Consider the following 17,865-nt stretch of genomic DNA (forward strand, 5'->3'; position numbering starts at 1 on the left):
GTGAAAACAGAAGTAACATTTTCCTTTTGAACATAATTTGGGATTTAATGTAATTATTAATAATGAATTTGCTTACATTTATTTGCCCACTGAAGTCTGTGTACTGTTAAAGTATCACCTTTCTGCTAGGAGAAAGTTCCCTTTCTTCAGAAAACCTCTGACTCCACATCTCACCAAGTCCAGTTGCTCTCCTCCATGGGATTCATCCGAAGGGCTCCTGCTCAAAAGCTAAATCCTGTTTAAGATCTGCTACATCCCTCCTTGCTTTTCCCCCTAACTTCTTCAAGCCTCTGTTTCTGCTACATGGGAGCCTCCATGAGCCTTTTAACCTCTGGGCACCTGTTTCATTTTCATCATTCAGGCCACTGCCCAATCTCCTTGTCTTATTTTAACTTAAAAAAATATACTTATTTGTCCTGAATATCAGCCACTTCATGGACAGTGACTGAAAGTACCTTTCTGTTCATCCTCTTCTTCTTTCTATTGGAAATAGAAATTGGTCAAATGTCTGTAAATCTGATTTTTCTTTTACTTGGTCTGGCTCCTATTTCATCATCAGAAAAGAAGTTAAATCACCCCAAATGGTGGCTATTACACTAAACTATCATGCTGCCGGGTCTGAGGCAGGAAAGCACAATAAATCTCTGTTAAGAAACTCCGTATTATTTAACTCACAGAACAGCCATATTTTTCCAGCTGACAGGCTCAGTTACAGCTCTTTCAATGTTCAAATAATCCAAAGTCTCTCAGCTAACCTTATATATGTCCCCATTTTAGAGACTTCAACCCCACCAGTCATCCTGTGAAGTGAGTGAAAGGCAGGCACATCAATATACCTACTTAAAAAGGATAAAACCCTGGCCCTGCTGAATTCACAAGGCAATTTTGGGTTTGATATTAATGGGATTCAATAACAGAGTAAGAGCATTGGCAAACTTTGTCAAGCAGCAAGGATACCAGCAAGCCCAGAAAGGCTTTCTAAAACCCAAGCTGTCCTTGCAGCAGGGGCATTTAGAGAGCCAATTGACTCTGCCATTTGCCATAAGTCCTTTGCTTTTCTATCTGTGTGAAGGTGCTGGGGACAGTTTCAGTCCTGCTCCTGTGGGTGCAGTGGAGGTCAGGTTTGGGTGTCTGCCTCTGAGCACACAGGAGCCTTTAGCTTAAAGCAGAAAAAAAAGGTAGAGAACACCTGTAGGTTCTCTGCTCTGCCTCATCATATATCTGCATGGCAAAACTTTTATTATACATACTTTGAAGCTGAGTTAGCATTGCCAGAGATCTCAAAACATTTCCTGCAGAAAGCAGGATAACACTGATCTGCATTTACCCAGCTGTGCAACATGGCAAACACTCTGGGAAATGGTGCTCTTCCCTCACCCACTCCTGCTGCAATCCTCTGTATCCCAACAGATGGCTACGGGTTGTAGTGGCACAATTATATCCACTATTTGCAGGTTAATGGGAAAAAAAATAAAAGAAAGAAAACTCGGAGAGAAACAAGTTCCCCTTCGCTTTATCTGCTCTGATAACAGCTATCACAGTAAGTCTATCGCAAGCCCTACAGGCACTTGGCAAAATGTGTAACTCTGCTGACCTGCTAAGGCAGTCAAAAGAAAAGAGAAGGGCATTTGATAGGAACTAACTTTTCCTCACCAGCCTCAACCCCAGCATTATCAACACCCTTTATAAAGAATTGTATCTGCTGTAGGTTGATGATAGTGATCAGGGGCTTTCATTGGTATAGGAAGTAATCTCGGTGACCTTCATTGGAGAAGGTATAAAAACCAAAGTGTTTTTCTTGGACGACTGTTTGGGCATTGGTTGAATTTCTTAGTTTCAAAGGAGGACACCTTTGGGGAAATTTTGTAGAAAATGGCAACTTTAAATGAAAAAAAGACCTGCAGCGAGCGGATGGAAAATTTCCGTCGTTTTGTCTGGAATCCAGAAACAAAGCTCTTCATGGGAAGGACCCTAATTAACTGGGGTAGGTTTTCACACACAAGAGTCTTCTCTTCCTTTTGGTACACTTCAAAACTTTGGGTGGAGGGTCATCCTAATTAATAATGTGGTGTTAGATATGTAGGAAATGTTGAAGACACCAGTTCTTATATGTGTTTCTGAGCCACATTCAGAATCAACTAGATCAAAACATTGATCCAAGCAGTTCCTGCAGATATCAAGAAGATTTAAAACTGGGTTTGGACCAAATACTTCAGAAGGACAAAACTTTACACGTTAACAGTTAATTTACTAATAGCTGAGGGTGATGGTTACAACGTGCTTCTGACATTGTTGACTAAAAGGGGTTCTGATACAGAGAGAATTTCGCTTATCTGGTGGGCTTTGTCCAAGCCTCTTGAAACACTTTCTGCTTTTCCAAAATTCCTTTTAAAATTATTGTCTGCTCAGTAGCTCTTCTGATCTCTTACCACTGCATGCTAGTGAGTATTTCAGCTGAGCCTCCCTGCCTGCAGCCAAAATTGTGTCTATGACAGAGGCATTTTCTGATCTACATTCTGGGAAGGGTAACCCTAACCACTGTAAGGCGGATGCCTGCTCTTGCAAATTTCCAGGTGATTTTTTCCTGCTGTGAAGCCCATGAGTGTAGCTTATTGGCTACTCTTAACACCAGAATTTTACAGAAAATTAAACCAAAATTAGCCTTTCCAGTTTGGAGAGAAGAAGATCTTATGAGGTGCTGATTACAGGGAATCAGTTTCTGACACCCACCCCCACGAATAACCACTGGCTTCTTGTAGGGCAACCACCTGTATGAAAGACACATTATAGAATCATAGAGCAGTTTGGGTTTGAAAGGACCTTAAGATCATCTAGGTCCAACCCACCTGCCACCTCACACTAGGCTAGCTGATCAAGGCTCTGTCCAACCTGGCCTTGAACACTGCCAGGTATGGAGCTTTCACCACATCCCTGGGCAACCCATTCCAGTGCCTCACCACCCTCACAGTAAAGAACTTCTTCCTTATATCCAATCTAAGCTTCCCCTGTTTGAGTTTTAACCCGTTACCCCTTGTCCTGTCACTACAGTCCTTAATGAAGAGTCCATCCCCAGCATCCTTATAGGCCCCCTTCAGATACTGAAAGGCTGCTATGAGGTCTCCACACAGTTTCATGCTCTTTTTATGTTAAGGACACCAGAACTGCACACAATACTCCAAGTGAGGTCTCACAAGAGCAGAGTAGAGGGGCAGGATCACTCCTTCAGCCTGCTGGTCACGCTCCTTTTGATGCAGCCCAGGATACAGCTGCATCAAAAGCTGCACACAGGTAGAAACATAACATTATTCTGCATCTTACACCAGAATAAGAGGGAAAATTGACACATTTTGCTGAAGGCAATTTCAGCTGTTAAAGGCAGTGAAGTGATACAGGTCTGCAATCAACACACCTGAAATGCTGACATATGTCATCCAAATAATATAAGGAGCAACTTGGTTTTGTTGAAGAAATACCTCAATTGTGTTGCTTAGTCCATGTGTAGTAAGTAGATAAATGGTCTTACTATATGAAGTTACTTCAAGAAGCCACGCAGTCTTTAAGCTAGTCACAGATAAGCACCAAATACCCCCAAAACCCTTGTGAAACCGAACAAATTTACAGCCAAAGTTTTCCGGGAAGTTATTCTTTTGAGTGTAGAGAAGAGCCACAACACCTGCTCCTTTGCAGGGAAAGCACCCCCGGAGGCAAGGACAGATAGGAGATGGTTTCTGCTGCTGGGATGGTCCCAGCCACGGAGGGAACTCTGCATCACCTGGCTTGAAAAATGAGATTTTGCCCCCATTTCTTTCCACAGTGTGGATCAGCCTCTACTACCTGGCTTTCTACGTGGTGATGTCAGGGCTCTTCGCACTCTCCATCTATTCTTTAATGAGGACAGTGAATCCATACGAGCCGGATTACCAAGACCAGCTGAAATCCCCAGGTACTGCCATAGTCCAGGCAGCTGCAGCTCAGGGGGAAAGCTAAAGCTCCCCAGGGTCCTGCAGTGGCTGCATGGGGCAGGGCTAAGAGGCAGTGGCAGAGCCCGGGTGCAAAGAAAGACAAATGTGGAATGAACCAGGTTGATTCTGCCCAAACATCCCCTGCAAACTGTAACGTCCGCCTGAAAAACTTTTAGGCTTAAAAAAAAAATATTGGTGCATTTATTTCATTTGTTCTTTTATATATTTTATATTTATATATAATATAAAATATATTAAATATAAGACATTAATATGATGCAATATGATACAAATGAATATATATATTTATTTCATCATGCCATTGAGACAACCACTGCCTGCCTGTAGCAGTCACCTGCAAGTGAGGAAGCCCTTCCCAGGCTGCAGGGCACCTCCTCTCCTCACGGGCAGGGCTCAGCCCCTGGAAAACTGTTCAGGCCCCAAGTGCACCAGAGGGTTTTGGGTTGCCTGCCAAGATGGAAAGTGCTGGGGTGAGCTGCCTGGGGTGGGTATTTCCGTGCTTGCCAGCAGCATGGAAAGGCCCTGGGACAGCAGAAATCCTTTCCCAGGGGGATTGCTGTGCCAGCAGCTAAGCACATAAAAAGAAGACAAAGACATTTGGGATTAGGAATAAAGATCTGTGGGACACGAAGTGAGACTGGGAAGATCATCAGTGAGAGATTGCCAGTGCACACTGCTAAAACTTCACTCCCCCTAATGGTGTTTTACAGCTACTGCTGTTGTATTTTGAAGTTTCCAATATTCATAAGTTTGGTGTTTGCTGGCAAAATAATTCCTGTAAAATATTCCGTGTGACTTCGAGAAAGCTGTTTCTCATGCTGCAGTACGATCTGTTTCTTTCAACCTGATGTGTCTATTACAACTGTGATTCTGAACAAGTCCTGGGGAAATCCAGCGCAATTGCTGGAATGATTTTGAAAGCTGTTCTCATAACAGCACACATACGTGGAAAGAATATGGTTTAGTAGCACTCTAGGCTTTAGGGTTTTGGTTGAGCAACTCACTGCTGAGATGGTTTCCCTACAGGGTTAAATCGTCCCCAGCAAAGCCTGGGAATAATGAGTCTTGAAGCAGTGTAATAGCTGTTACCAGTTCAAACAAACAAATCTGTGTCTGGCACCTCTCCTTTGCCTTTTTTTTCTCCCATAAAGGTGTTACATTACGACCCGATGTTTATGGGGATAGAGGACTGCAAATCTATTACAACGTATCTGACAACAAAACCTGGGAAGATTTAGTGACAACTCTTCAGACTTTTCTAACAGGTAAAATGAGGTTTCCTACTGAAGAAATGCGCTGTCTCATCTCCTGTATTAGATCTGAGGACCTTAACTCAGTGTTTCCATTTTACATTTGTCCTGAAATCACGGATTTTGAGTGGAAGTTGCGTCTTCTGAAAGGGCTGAGCAAATCACCTCATGAATTTATAAATCAAACCTATTTAAACACGTCTATTAAAAGCAGAGCCCTGCTTCAGAGCTTTCACTTTGTTTAATCCTAAATAGCCTTAATAAAATTCTGAATGAAGAGCGAGGAAAAAAGGTCTTTAAAACTAGTCTGTCTGAATTAATCTAGTACTGTCCATGACTACAAATATCAAAGTGCCCTAATAAGTCTTGTGAAGCTTTTGCATAGTGCCATCAGGGAGTATAGTCGAAGTAGGTTAGATGCTCCATTTGCCTGTTTATATCTTAACACATTTATGTTCCTCTTGAGCCTATATATCATCTCATACACATACTGAAAAAAATTGTATTTGAAATTGGGTTTATATGGAGCTATCAACACAAATTGACAGTCTTAACTCAATTTGATCTCTTTTTTTTTTTTACTTTGGATACTACATATAACTACATATAACCTCCAGCCTCATACTGGGATGCATAACTTACACATGAAAGAACTTCAGAGGGGAATTTTTCTTTCTCCCTTCACACATCTAGCATACACGCCAGCTGCTCAGCACCTGAACATCAACTGCACCAGTGACACCTACTTCTTCCAGGACACCTTTGATGGCCCAAATAAAACAAAACTATCCTGCAAATTTACGTCAGATATGCTTCAAAACTGCTCTGGCATCACAGATCCGACTTTTGGATTTCCAGAAGGAAAACCCTGTTTTATTATAAAAATGAACAGGGTAAGTACAAGCTCAAGGTGCTGAAGAGGAAAAAACTCACCAAGAAACCCCTAGTAGCTCAAGTCTGTGCTGGGGAGCTGCTGCTTCATCTGCTGCCATGGGTTCTGATCTCTGTTTCATTCTGGGAGGAGAAATTCATATGCTTTTCCAAAGAAAACTCCAGAGTTATCAGACAAATAATGAGACTTGCTCACTACCCCTAGAGAAGTAACGTAGGGCAAAGTGATGCCTGAACTGACTCTCTAAATCTTTGGCTTTCATGTAGTTTTATTAGCTTTTTCATAGCGCTCTCATCCAATGAACTATCCCCTAAAAGAGTTTTGTTCTGCAATACCACGATCATGTGCGTCAGCTGAGGCACTAAGATGTGATAGGAACTGAAGTGATTCCAGAGAGGTGATACTTGCACAACTTATTTCTCCAGGCAGCAAAGAAAATATTTAGCAGAACCTGCAAAAAAACAAATTCAAACCCAGTGGATATTCAGTGTGTTTTTTTTTTTTTTGGAGAGGGAAAAGTGAATCTTCTAAGTTTCCTTTATTTTTTTCTTTTTTTTTCAGGACATAGACAAGCATAAGCATTTTATTTTGTTTTCAGGTGAAATCCTGAGCCTTCTAGCTCAGTTTTGTAGAAAGAGCTTAAATTGTCCTCCAGTTCCTGACAGACAAAATCACTTGTTTTTTGGTTTTCACCCTCAACATCTTCAACAATCTGTGCAAGACCTAACTGTGAGAGGAGAGCTGTGCTTCTAGTTTTGGCAGGCTTTTCCAAGAAAAGCCTGTGCTTCCTTCAGCAAGGCTGCACACCAGCCCTGCCGGACGATAGGATAGTGCCTGGGAAGCTTTACTTCCATCCACCTTTGCTTCTATATGATGCAAGCCCACTATTTTTGCAGGATCAAATGGACCCAAGGGTTTCTGACAAAGCCAAAGTTTTCTAACAAGGCATAAGATGAAAACCAAAGAGATTCAGCTTTTCCTTTGTTGTCAGGCAATTAGCTGGTTTAAGAGACCCCTGGCTGCTTAGGCATCAGAAGGAGCAAGTGGCACATGTGGGTCAATGGGCTGGACCTGCTCAGAGCCACCTGCCCTGCCCAAGCTAGAGCCCATCTGCCATGACCATCCCGGGCACTGCAGAGCCCTGCTTCCCAAATACCCAGCCATGACATGGCTTTTAACCCAGGTACATTAGATGATCTGGTTGGCAGTGCTTTATGCTGAAATACATCAGCCATCCTTTGAAGCTCAGATAATGATGTTCTTGTTTTTCATCTCAAAACAATTCCCAAGATGACCAAATGTGTGTTTCCTATTTCAGATTATCAACTTTCTCCCTGGCAATGGCACTGCACCAAGGGTGAACTGCACATATGTGGTAAGTGTATGAGGTCTGAGTCTCCAAAATTTCAATCACTGCAGCTCTGGGAGTGAGTCAAGTGCAGTTGTGACCAGAAAGATCACCCTGCGGCTCTAGACATCAGATTGTTCTGGCTGACTACTGGGAATATTCTCAGTTCTGTGAGATGCCTTGCACCAGCAGGCATCATAGAATGGTTTGGGTTGGAAGAGACCTTAAAGATCATCTAGTTCCAATCCTCCTGCACAGGCAGTGACACCTCCCACTAGACCAGGTTTCTTAAAGCCCCATCCTGTCCTAAGAACAACCTAAGAACAAAAACCAACCAACGAACCAACCAACCAACCCAAACCAAAACCAAACATCTGCTTTATTTTACATCACAATTGTTTTTGTGTGCTGCAGAGAACATTTGTTGTTTTCTCTCGGCTCCAAGTAATGAAGTTTGTGCCTCAGCACAGTTCCTTCAGGTTCTCTGCCTTTTTCAGCAGAGTCCCATTCATCGAATCCACAACTGCTATGAAAGAACACTTGACTCTTTCCCTTGGCAATAGTAGCAGAAGGAGATTTTCTCTTTTATTTGGAAAATAACACTAAGGCCAGTGCTAAACAGATTGCTGAACTAGGGTTTTACTACAGGCTACGCAGCTTTCGGCAGCAGCAAAGCATGTTCCCAGTGCTGGCTTCTAACTGCCTAACCAGTGAAGCTTCTTCCTTACTTTACAAACAGGGTGATGAGTCTTGCCTGCTGGAAGTGGATTACTACCCTGTGAATGGCACCTTCAACTTGCACTACTTCCCCTACTATGGAAAAAAGGCACAGGTGGGTGCTCATATATTTCAGTATCACTTTTCTTCTTTACCTTTGCGTTAGGTGAAACATATGGAGCATTTCTTCAGTCTTACAAGAACTGGAGAGAAGGTTAATTTTAACACTTTATTTTTAAATTACTAAGGGTAAATTTAAAGTACTTTTTTCTCCCCTCCTCCTAGCCCAGCTACAGCAATCCTTTGGTAGCTGTGAAATTTCTCAACATTACGAGGAATGTAGAACACAGAATAGTGTGCAAAATCATTGGAGCTGGAATTACCTTTGACAACGTTCATGATCCATATGAAGGAAAAGTGGAATTTAAATTGAAAATTGAAGACTGAGCAGCAACAGAGACACTTCTGAAAAACACGTGAAGAGTAAACTCACCTATTATCACATTCATCCATATTTATTTTCTATGATTGCCATATAAATTTAGGCAAACAGCAGTGCAAAGAGACATTTTCTACTGAAATATGAGCCATAGAGCTAAAAATTAAGATACCACTCCCAGTCAATGAAGGAGATGAGGTTTAACTCAATGTACATAGTTTAATATTCCATGACTATTGTATGCTATTGCCTTCACACAGGTATTTGTATAAAACAAATTTCCTCTAAACCAAGCAGCTGTGCATTCATATAAAGTACGTATAGGATCAAAACATTTTCTGTCACTTTTAAAACCATAATAAATAATTTATGTATGATACTGAATGGTGGGTATTCAGAAATAATTTGATAGAAAAATTGATGCTTTGAGATGCTAGCAAGTAATATAATTCAGTCTCTCTTGTATAGGATGTATAAAAGTCTATTAAAATTATCTGTATCCCAATGCACTGGGTTTTTTTACTAGACAGCCAAGTTGGATTTTTGTAGTTGACAAATCAAGGGGTGCAAAAGAAATTGAAATCTGTGCTCTAGCTTACAGATTTTTATTGTACCGCTTACAATTTCTGTTTGTATATAACTTAATAAAAATGACTGGTAAGACCGTAAAATCCACTTACACCCAGGAGAACTGTGCTTGTTTCACTACTTGAAGTTGTCATTTGTTTGTTTTTCCAGTAGGATAGCCTTGTATTGCAATGATAACACTGGGGTTACTTGGAATGATCTGAAAGATGCTGAAGTAAGACTGACTCTTTAAGTTAATCTGAACTCAGAGAAGTCTAACAACCACGTATGGTGCAGAGACACAAGACTGCTGTGTCTGATAGTTAATTTATGTTAGTTGAAGGCCAGGAGGCTTCCTCCAGAGAATAAACATCACACACACAAGCAAAAAGGTATTAAAGAGAAGAAATAATTTTACCCTTCATTGCCTGGACATTTTAGGAGGTGGGAAGATGGAACAGGTTGACCTCCTTTACTACAGTGACATTCAGACAGCCAACTTGCAGAAAGAAACCAGTTGGAGCATTTCTGCTTCAGCACCAAAAATGGTATTTGAGCCTTTCTTAGAAAAAATGGACATTCTGCATTTCAGAAGCAATAAAAAAATTCATCCTCATGTAAGAATTTCCCCCCACACCCCGACCTTTCATGTTTAAATTTTTACAGTGGAGCTTTGCCTGTGTTCTAAGAGACTGAATGAAAATGAACTTTATACCCTTGTTGGAACACAGGTCTCCCCCTGCTCATCTTTCCAAAGTAACATGGAAAACAGTAAAATCATAAAATCACTGAAAGCTTTGGGTTGGAAGGGACCTTAAAGCTTATCTAGTTCCAACCCTCTGCCTTAGGCAGGGAGACCTTCTACTAGACCAGGTTTCTCCAAGCCCCATACAAACTGGCCTTGAACACAGCCAGGGATGGAGCAGCCACAACCTTTCTGGGTGACCCAATGGAACCAGCAGTCAGTCCACGTCTCTGGGGCAGCAGAGGGGGCAGGCAGCCCTTACCAAAGAAGAAAACTGGGCATATATCTGTGCCAGGCTGTCTGCCCTTTCTTCTCTTGGCTGTGCAGGAGAGGTTAGCCATGGGAAGAGGCATAGGGAAGACATTGGCACGCCATAAAACTAGTATCATTGGCACCATAATTTTTTATATCCCGTTTTAGTTTCCAGGCTTATCCCTTAGAGGTGTTAGATAAAACTTTTGAAGATCAGTGCAGAGAGAACAGAAACAAAGCTTTGATGGCATCTCCCTCTAACACCTCCATCTACTGTTACAAATATTCCTATTACTGGTAAAACCAGTAACTGAAGGGTAAAGTCCTAATGTCTATTATTAAAAATGATGAAGTAAACAGAGTGCAGAAAACACTGAATACAAGCTCTTTGATGCTTAAAGGATTTTTTTTTTTGTGCCATGACTGAGACTTCAGCAAGTTTGAGATGTTTTTCCCTCTTACCTTTCAGAATCGCCAAGTATTATATGTGAATTATTAAGTCTTCGCTTAATGGTCTCACATGTTGTCATTGCTATCGCTCTTGGGAATTGCTATCATCATTTTGTATAACTGGTTTTAATTTCTTAACTGCAATAAAAGTAAGACAGAGGTTGATTCTGCAGCAAATAAAGCTGCCTAGTCATTCACCAATTCTATCCAGTAACCAGATGTAGAAAACTAGCTGCATCAATAATGCTTGCAGAAAATATTTTATGCTTTGCCCACATACTCCCTTCAAACTTCATTTCTTCCAGTTACAAAAGCTCAAAAAAGATTATCCTGGTTTAACATAAAATATAAATGTCCATGGAAGAACAGGTGTCTTTTCCTCAATTTCGTTTGAAAACCTCTCTCACAGGGGACAAAGACTGTTCACTTCTCCTTTTTCTTCATACCAGAGCGGTAACAATGGATGCACAGCATTTCTCATTACATTAAGAGGAGAAGTTGGATGGAAAATTCCCTTTTTAGGATCCCACTATATCTCTCTCGTTTGGCCTAAAATGAGAAGCAACTGAATTCTATTAAGACCCTTGGGATAACGCCATTCAACTTTAACGTGTGCATTTACATGTAGTCCTACTGCTACCAAAATGGGAATCTACCTTTCCAATTGCAGTATGTTCCAGGGAATTACTACCATCTTTATAAACTAGATAAGTAATTTTGATTTTTCTGATTTTAAGTTCCAGTCCATAAATCTTGTGCCACTTGTCTTTCCAGTGCTGATCAGCCTGGTAACATGCCAGCCTTTTGTGTGACTTGACATAAATCCAGTAAGGTCTCCTCTTTTTTTCCTATACCAAGATGGAGTTCCTTAAGTCTCTTACTAAAACATCCTGGCTTTAGGTATCAAATAACTGGGAGAAGAGTTTTTTTTCTGTGCCTCTTCCTATTTTTACAATACCATTTTAAATGACAATGCTAACACATACATAAGGTGCTCACTATTGGTCTCGCTGTATGTATTAGGATGCAACATCCCTTTCTAATCCATTATTCGTTTCATCTCTACATCTAAAATCACATGAGCTAGTTCCTTTGAGCACCACATTGAAGACATATGCAGTTCTTGTCCACCTTGACACCCAGGTCATTTTTAGGATCCTGTATTTTCAGCATGTAGTCATACCTCCTGTAAGTGTAGCTTGAATTCTTTGTTCAAGAAATGTTTAGTTTAATCATAACATTTTTTGGACATTCCCTGCTTCCACATTAATCTGCCCTTTTCATAATTTACTTCTTTTTTTAACTAGTATAATTTAAAAATATCTTTTACTTTTCTTCTGGTTTATTAAAGAAAACATTAAACAGAAGTACAATCTTACCTGATGCAGATACCCAATCACTGATAATGCCCAAAACCTACCTTGATTCAGCAGTAAATAGTTCATAACATATTTAAAATCAGAATGCAAGGAAGTAGAAGAGGCAGGAAGTAGAAGAGGCTCAAATACATTGAAACATATTTCCTTAATTGTCTAAAAATTTGCAATCTCCTCCCAAATTCATTTAAAAAGACCTATTCTGTACTTTGTCATTAGTACTTAACATTCCAGGCCTTTAATTTTCTATTAGCTGTTTCCTTCAACAGGTTTTGTAATGAGGTTCAGAGCTGATCTCAGGCTGTCTAGACCACATTTGGACAGGACTTCCTCACATCACTTTGAAAAGTGCCACTCAAGCATTTAGTCTTTACTATTTCAAGGTTCATAAAAAATCAGCATTGGAAAGGTAGAAACACACCCTACCTAGCATCAACTACCTGGGTTGCCTGTTTTGAGAGCATTAAGCCTCAAGTATCTGCTTAATGTTTTACTCTTAACACATTCTCTCAAGTTCACACGATAAAAGAACACAAAGCTTGCAGAAAGTCCGCAACTTTGTTGTCTTTTGCGGTTTTGGGAGAGGTCTTGTTCAACATCTTCGTCGCTCACATGGACAGTGGGATTGAGTGCGCCCTCAGCAAGTTTTGCCGATGACACCAAGCTGTGTGGTTCGGTTGATACGCTGGAGGGAAGGAATGCCATCCAGAGGGACCTTGACACGCTTGTGAGGTGGGCTGATGCCAACCTGATGAAGTTTAACCACGACAAGTGCAAGGTCCTACACCTGGGTCGGAGCAATCCCAGGCACAGCTACAGGTTGGGCAGAGAAGAGATTCAGAGCAGCCCTGCGGAGAAGGATTTGGGGGTGTTGATTGATGAGAAAATGAACATGAGCTGGCTTCAGTTTGTGCTTGCAGCCCAGAAAGCCAACCGTATCCTGAGCTGCATCAAAAGGAGCACGACCAGCAGGTCGAAGGAGGTGATCCTGCCCCTCTACTCTGCTCTTGTGAGACCTCACCTGGAGTGTTGTGTGCAGTTCTGGTGTCCTCAACATACAAAGGACATGGAACTGTTGGAACAAGTCCAGAGGAGGGCCACGAGGATGATCAGGGGGCTGGAGCACCTCCCATATGAAAATAGGCTGAGAAAGGGGGGGGGCGTTCAGCCTGGAGAAGAGAAGGCTGCATGGAGACCTCAGAGCAGCCTTCCAGTATCTGAAAGGGGCCTATAAGGATGTCAGGGATGGACTCTTCATTAGGGACTGTAGTGACAGGACAAGGGCTAACGGGTTCAAACTTAAACAGGGGAAGTTGAGATTGGATATAAGGAAGAAGTTCTTTACTGAGAGGGTGGTGAGGCACTGGAATGGGTTGCCCAGGGAAGTTGTGAATGCTCCATCCCTGGTGGTGTTCAAGGCCAGGGATGGAGCAGAGCCTTGGGTGGCATGGTTTAGAGCGAGGTGTCACTGCCCATGGCAGTGGGGCTGTAACTTGATGATCTTAAGGTCCTTTCCAACCCTAACCTGTGATTCTATGATTCTTTTAAGGTGCTACAATGCAGAAACTTTCCATTCTGCTCTAAGCAGTCCTCCTGATAGGCCAGGGCCCATACCATTGCACTGCTTACAGCAATGTACCATGATGCATACACAGCGATGTGTTAAAAGATCAAATCTTTGAGCCAAAGTTTGTATTCCAACCCATTTAAAACATCCAAAAATGGAACAAACAGAAGTCATAGTAGAACAAAGAAAAGTACTTGTAAAGGTGTTACATGGGTGATTCTTGATTAACACCAGTCTCTATTCTTTGCCATATCAGGATATTGTGCCTTTATCACAGCAAAGCTGTGAATCAGTAATCATGGTTTTCTGCGACAAATGTTTCACTTGTTACTGCTGACATACTTTGAATGTCTCTCTGGACACAGCAGCTCCCCAGCTCAGTGACAGGCAGATGCAGCTAGGTGACAACCACCATGATGCCAGATGAGAACTACCAGTGTAATCAAATGTTGGAAGTAGGAAGCCCCCATGCATGTCAGTTGCTGCCCTTCTTCATTCTGCTCTCGGCATCAGCTGCACTTCTGCTTTTCAGAACTCCCACTGTAAAGGAAGACAAGTTTTCACTTCTATCCCCTCATCGAGCTACCTTTTCTATCATAGGAGTTTGGCAACTTTTGATGGTTTCTGAATATGATCTGAGCTTCCATTCATTTTCTGCTGAGTCTTTGCAGGCAATCCAGATGACCCACTTGTTAGTCTGTTCATGACACTGATACATGGTACTTTCTAAAATGTTGTTTGTTTTCTTTTCATCTCTTATGGGATCCATATGGTAATGGCTGGAAGGCATCTCAGGCCATCTCTAGTCCATCCCAGCTCAAAACATTGTCCGCTGTGAGGTCAGATTCTTCATTGCTCAGAGCTTTTATCCCGTCTAATCTTGAAAACCCTAAGTCAGCACAACTTCTCTGGGAAACCTGTTTCACAGCTTAACTCCAATGGAAATAATCTTGTTTCATTTGTGTGTTGTGTCACACCAGGCATCACTGTGGATTGACTCCATCTTTGCAATAACCTGCTTGAAGTACTGAAAAGCTGCCATTAGGTCTCTTGAGGGCACCTTTTATTCAGGCTTAACAAGTTCTTCTTCCTCAGCCTCTCCTCATATAGCAACTGCTCTGGACCCTCAGCATCTTGCTAACCCTCCATAATCCACAGAAGCTCAAGGAGGAATCAGAGCCCAAGAATAACCTTTCCTTTGAAAAATCTTTAAGTCCCAAATTTACAAAATAATGACATTCAAAGCTGCTGGCTTGTTGATAAATGAATGACAATTGAAGTAAAACAATCAAGGCTTTAACAATAAAGCCCCTGTGATGATATCCACATTGTTCTGGAAGGAGACAGATCTGAGAAGACCTGAGAGTTCTCAACTCAGTGTAGCAGTCAAGATAAATAGCACTCTTCTCATAAGCAGATAAGAGAAAACAAATCCCTACAGGAAGCAATTGAACTATCTGGAAAAAACTGTATATACTCTTCCTTTTTACTTATAATCATTCCAGTATCATTACATCACTGCTCTCCCACTGCTCCTCTTTAAGTTAAAGCAGCCTCCCATTTTCAGATTTCTCATTACTGTACAGATTTCACAATGTATCATGTGTTCACTGATACAGAAACAGAGATTTATGTTATGACAGCTACCTCCTTCTATGAACAATTTAATAAAAGGTCATCTTCAAAGACCTGTGTCCTATCAGCTCCATTGTTTTTTTCTTCTCTGCAATGGTTGCTTTTCATGGAAGGAAGATTTTAAAGAAATTTCCAAAGTCACCCTTGCTTCTCTTTACTTAAGACAATCAAATTCCAAAAGGAAAAGCAAACCAGTTTACTTTTGAAACAAAAAACCCCAAGAAATCCTTCTTAACTTATTTCACATGTCAAAACGGAGGGACAGTCTTTCAAAGCTCACTATCGCTTTAGAAAAACAGTGAAAGATGCACTTTGGTCCCAGGATTTATCTGCAGAACCATTTCAGAGATACAAATACACACTTTGTGACTTTTCCTCTTCTTCAGATCACAAAAAGTACTGACAGATTGAGAGTAACAGTACATTCTTTCCTTATAATGTTTTTCCCCAAACTGAGCCCTTATTACTATTCTCATTACCTTTCCATCATTTAATCTTCCTTAAACTGAATTCTAGCTTCTCTCTCTTTACAGTATTTTCTGCTTCCACAGACTTTCTCAACAATTTCCTGTCCATGATTTCCTCTGGCGTTCTGTTCCTGCTTTTGATCTTCCTTTTCCATCTGTACCTATGGTGTCACCCTTTTCAGAGATAAGAACCATGTGGTTATCTCCCCCTTCCAGCTCTTTTCACGCCAGGCCTGGCACTATTACACCTGTACTACATATTTCTTTGCTCCTTTTTTTCCTGTTTGAATAAAGTTTCTACTACCAGTCTTTTTTTTTTCCTCATTTCTTCTTCCTAACTTCACCTTCTTCCCTCTGTGAAAACTCTTACGTTTCAATCTATTCTTCCTTTTCTCGTCCCCTCCTACTACTTCTTAAGTCTCCTTGATTTGAAGTCTTTCCTCATTTCCACCTCCTTCCTCACCATTGGTCTCTTTTGTCCCTCCTCACCCTCCTTTCTCACCTAAACACAATGACCAGGTAACTGCCCAAAATCTAGCACATAATTAAAAATTCAATGGACTTTCTGTTACTGGTAGTCACCCTTACTAGAATGCTCTCCTGAAACCAAGGTAATATAGAATCAAAGAATCATTTAGGTTAGAAAAGACCTTTAAGATCATCAAGTCTAACCATATAATTAATTTGTTCCCCGACCCCTCCAATGGTGTTTCACTGAACTCTCAAATTCCATTTCAGAGATTCATCAGCAATCAAAAGCAATGTCTTAGAAAATTTATGTTTTGCGCACTTCCACTCCCATCTTGACTGTGTTTCATCTAAGATCTATTCCACTAATGAGAACCAAAACGAAACTGTCAGATGCTTGCAGCTTTTCTTACCTAGTATCCCTGTGCTCCTCTTTGCAGGTAAATCTTCAATCATACAATGGAGACTTAGAATGTAAGGGAAAAAAACAACCCCCATGGCCTGTCAGAAGCTCCTTGGTAACTGTTGTTGGACTCCGCAGAGAAAACTGCCATTCAACAGCAAAGATAATTTGAATCAGCTGATTCAACCATGATAAGAACCTTGCTTCTAGCACTAGCACTGCAAAGAATGGCATCTTTGGTGAGAAGCCAATCATGCAATTACCTCTCAATAAATGGTTTTCCCAGGCCCATAAAATTAAGTAATTCGCTTGTTTCACTCATATTACAAGGTTTGATACAATTAAAAAGCATTCACTGTGTATCAGCTGCTCTGTAGTAAGCACCCACACCCCCTTACCACAGAAGGGTGGTAAGACAAGTCACGATGAAGTCCCTCAGAGAAAAAAAAAAAAACAACACATGTAACATCATATTTACCACAGGGTTTAAGTTTATCCAGGATCCCTTATTACAGACAGCCTACTTATCAGACTGTAAGTTATCTCTGAGCAACTTCCTGAAGTTTGTGGAAGCAACAAATCTTGACTGACAGCCACCTGGCAGAGTGACTGGCCCCATCTGTAAGCTGCACTTTCAGGTGAACCAAAAAAATGTTTAGGTGAAGGGGAAATATATGGAAAATAGATGAAGATCAGTTTTGAGGACATGGGAATGTACAGTTGAAAGCCAGGACTGAGGAACATGGGATGAAAAGTTAGAACAGTAACTCTGGGATTTTAAATAGAGAAGCTGGACTGGACTACTAAAACTGGCCTGGCACGCTGAGTAGCAGTATGACTGAAGTAAGGAGACGTGAAAGAATAGAGCATACAGGGAAAGATACCGTAAGTTACCAAGAGCTGTAAGGACATATTCCTACATCAAAGCCAAAAATTCGGGACCTCTGTAGTGCAGATGCAGTACGCTGAGACAGTTAGTTCTAGGTCTTGCGACAAGAGGAAGAGAAATGCTCTAAAATAATCCTAAAATTAGAAAAACCACAGAGCTTGTTAAAAATGCCCATGCGCGTTTTATTAATAAAAACTAACAGTGCCAAGGTTAAACAAGTCAAACAATTAATAGTCTCTTTATATTCCATAAAATATTACAGAAAAGTTTATTTGTGTTTCAATAAAAAGACTACTGTCTTAGAAGAGGCAGCTGACAGTATTTGTGCAGTTAATTGTTTGTGAATAAATTCAAAAAGACTACCACCTGCCCTGAAATTCCTTTTATAAAAATGAACTATTAAAAATGATTGACAAA

The 17,865-nt window shown here is 41.0% G+C and overlaps 1 protein-coding gene across 1 annotated transcript; it reads left to right on the forward strand.

Annotated features, from left to right (window-relative positions):
• Positions 1-1,872: 1,872 nt before the first annotated feature.
• ATP4B (ATPase H+/K+ transporting subunit beta) lies at positions 1,873-8,837 on the forward strand. Its single transcript, XM_061377834.1, has 7 exons — positions 1,873-1,984; positions 3,815-3,943; positions 5,135-5,248; positions 5,927-6,126; positions 7,444-7,500; positions 8,213-8,305; positions 8,476-8,837. Exons 1-7 carry the CDS (start codon positions 1,873-1,875, stop codon positions 8,635-8,637), a joined length of 867 nt encoding a protein of 288 aa, XP_061233818.1. The 3' UTR covers positions 8,638-8,837.
• Positions 8,838-17,865: the final 9,028 nt, after the last annotated feature.

Source organism: Neopsephotus bourkii, unplaced genomic scaffold (assembly GCF_033783945.1).
Source record: "Neopsephotus bourkii isolate Nb327-2 ecotype Australia unplaced genomic scaffold, CSIRO-AGI_Nbou_v1 NB_1760, whole genome shotgun sequence".
In the NCBI taxonomy this organism is placed as follows: domain Eukaryota; kingdom Metazoa; phylum Chordata; class Aves; order Psittaciformes; family Psittacidae; genus Neopsephotus; species Neopsephotus bourkii.

Coding starts and splice junctions, on each gene's coding strand:
- ATP4B (XM_061377834.1), top strand. CDS start 1,873: ATGGCAACTTTAAATGAAAAAAAGACCTGCAGCGAGCGGATGGAAAAT. Junction 3,944..5,134: donor AGACCAGCTGAAATCCCCAG/GTACTGCCATAG, acceptor TCTCCCATAAAG/GTGTTACATTACGACCCGAT. Junction 8,306..8,475: donor ACTATGGAAAAAAGGCACAG/GTGGGTGCTCAT, acceptor CCCTCCTCCTAG/CCCAGCTACAGCAATCCTTT.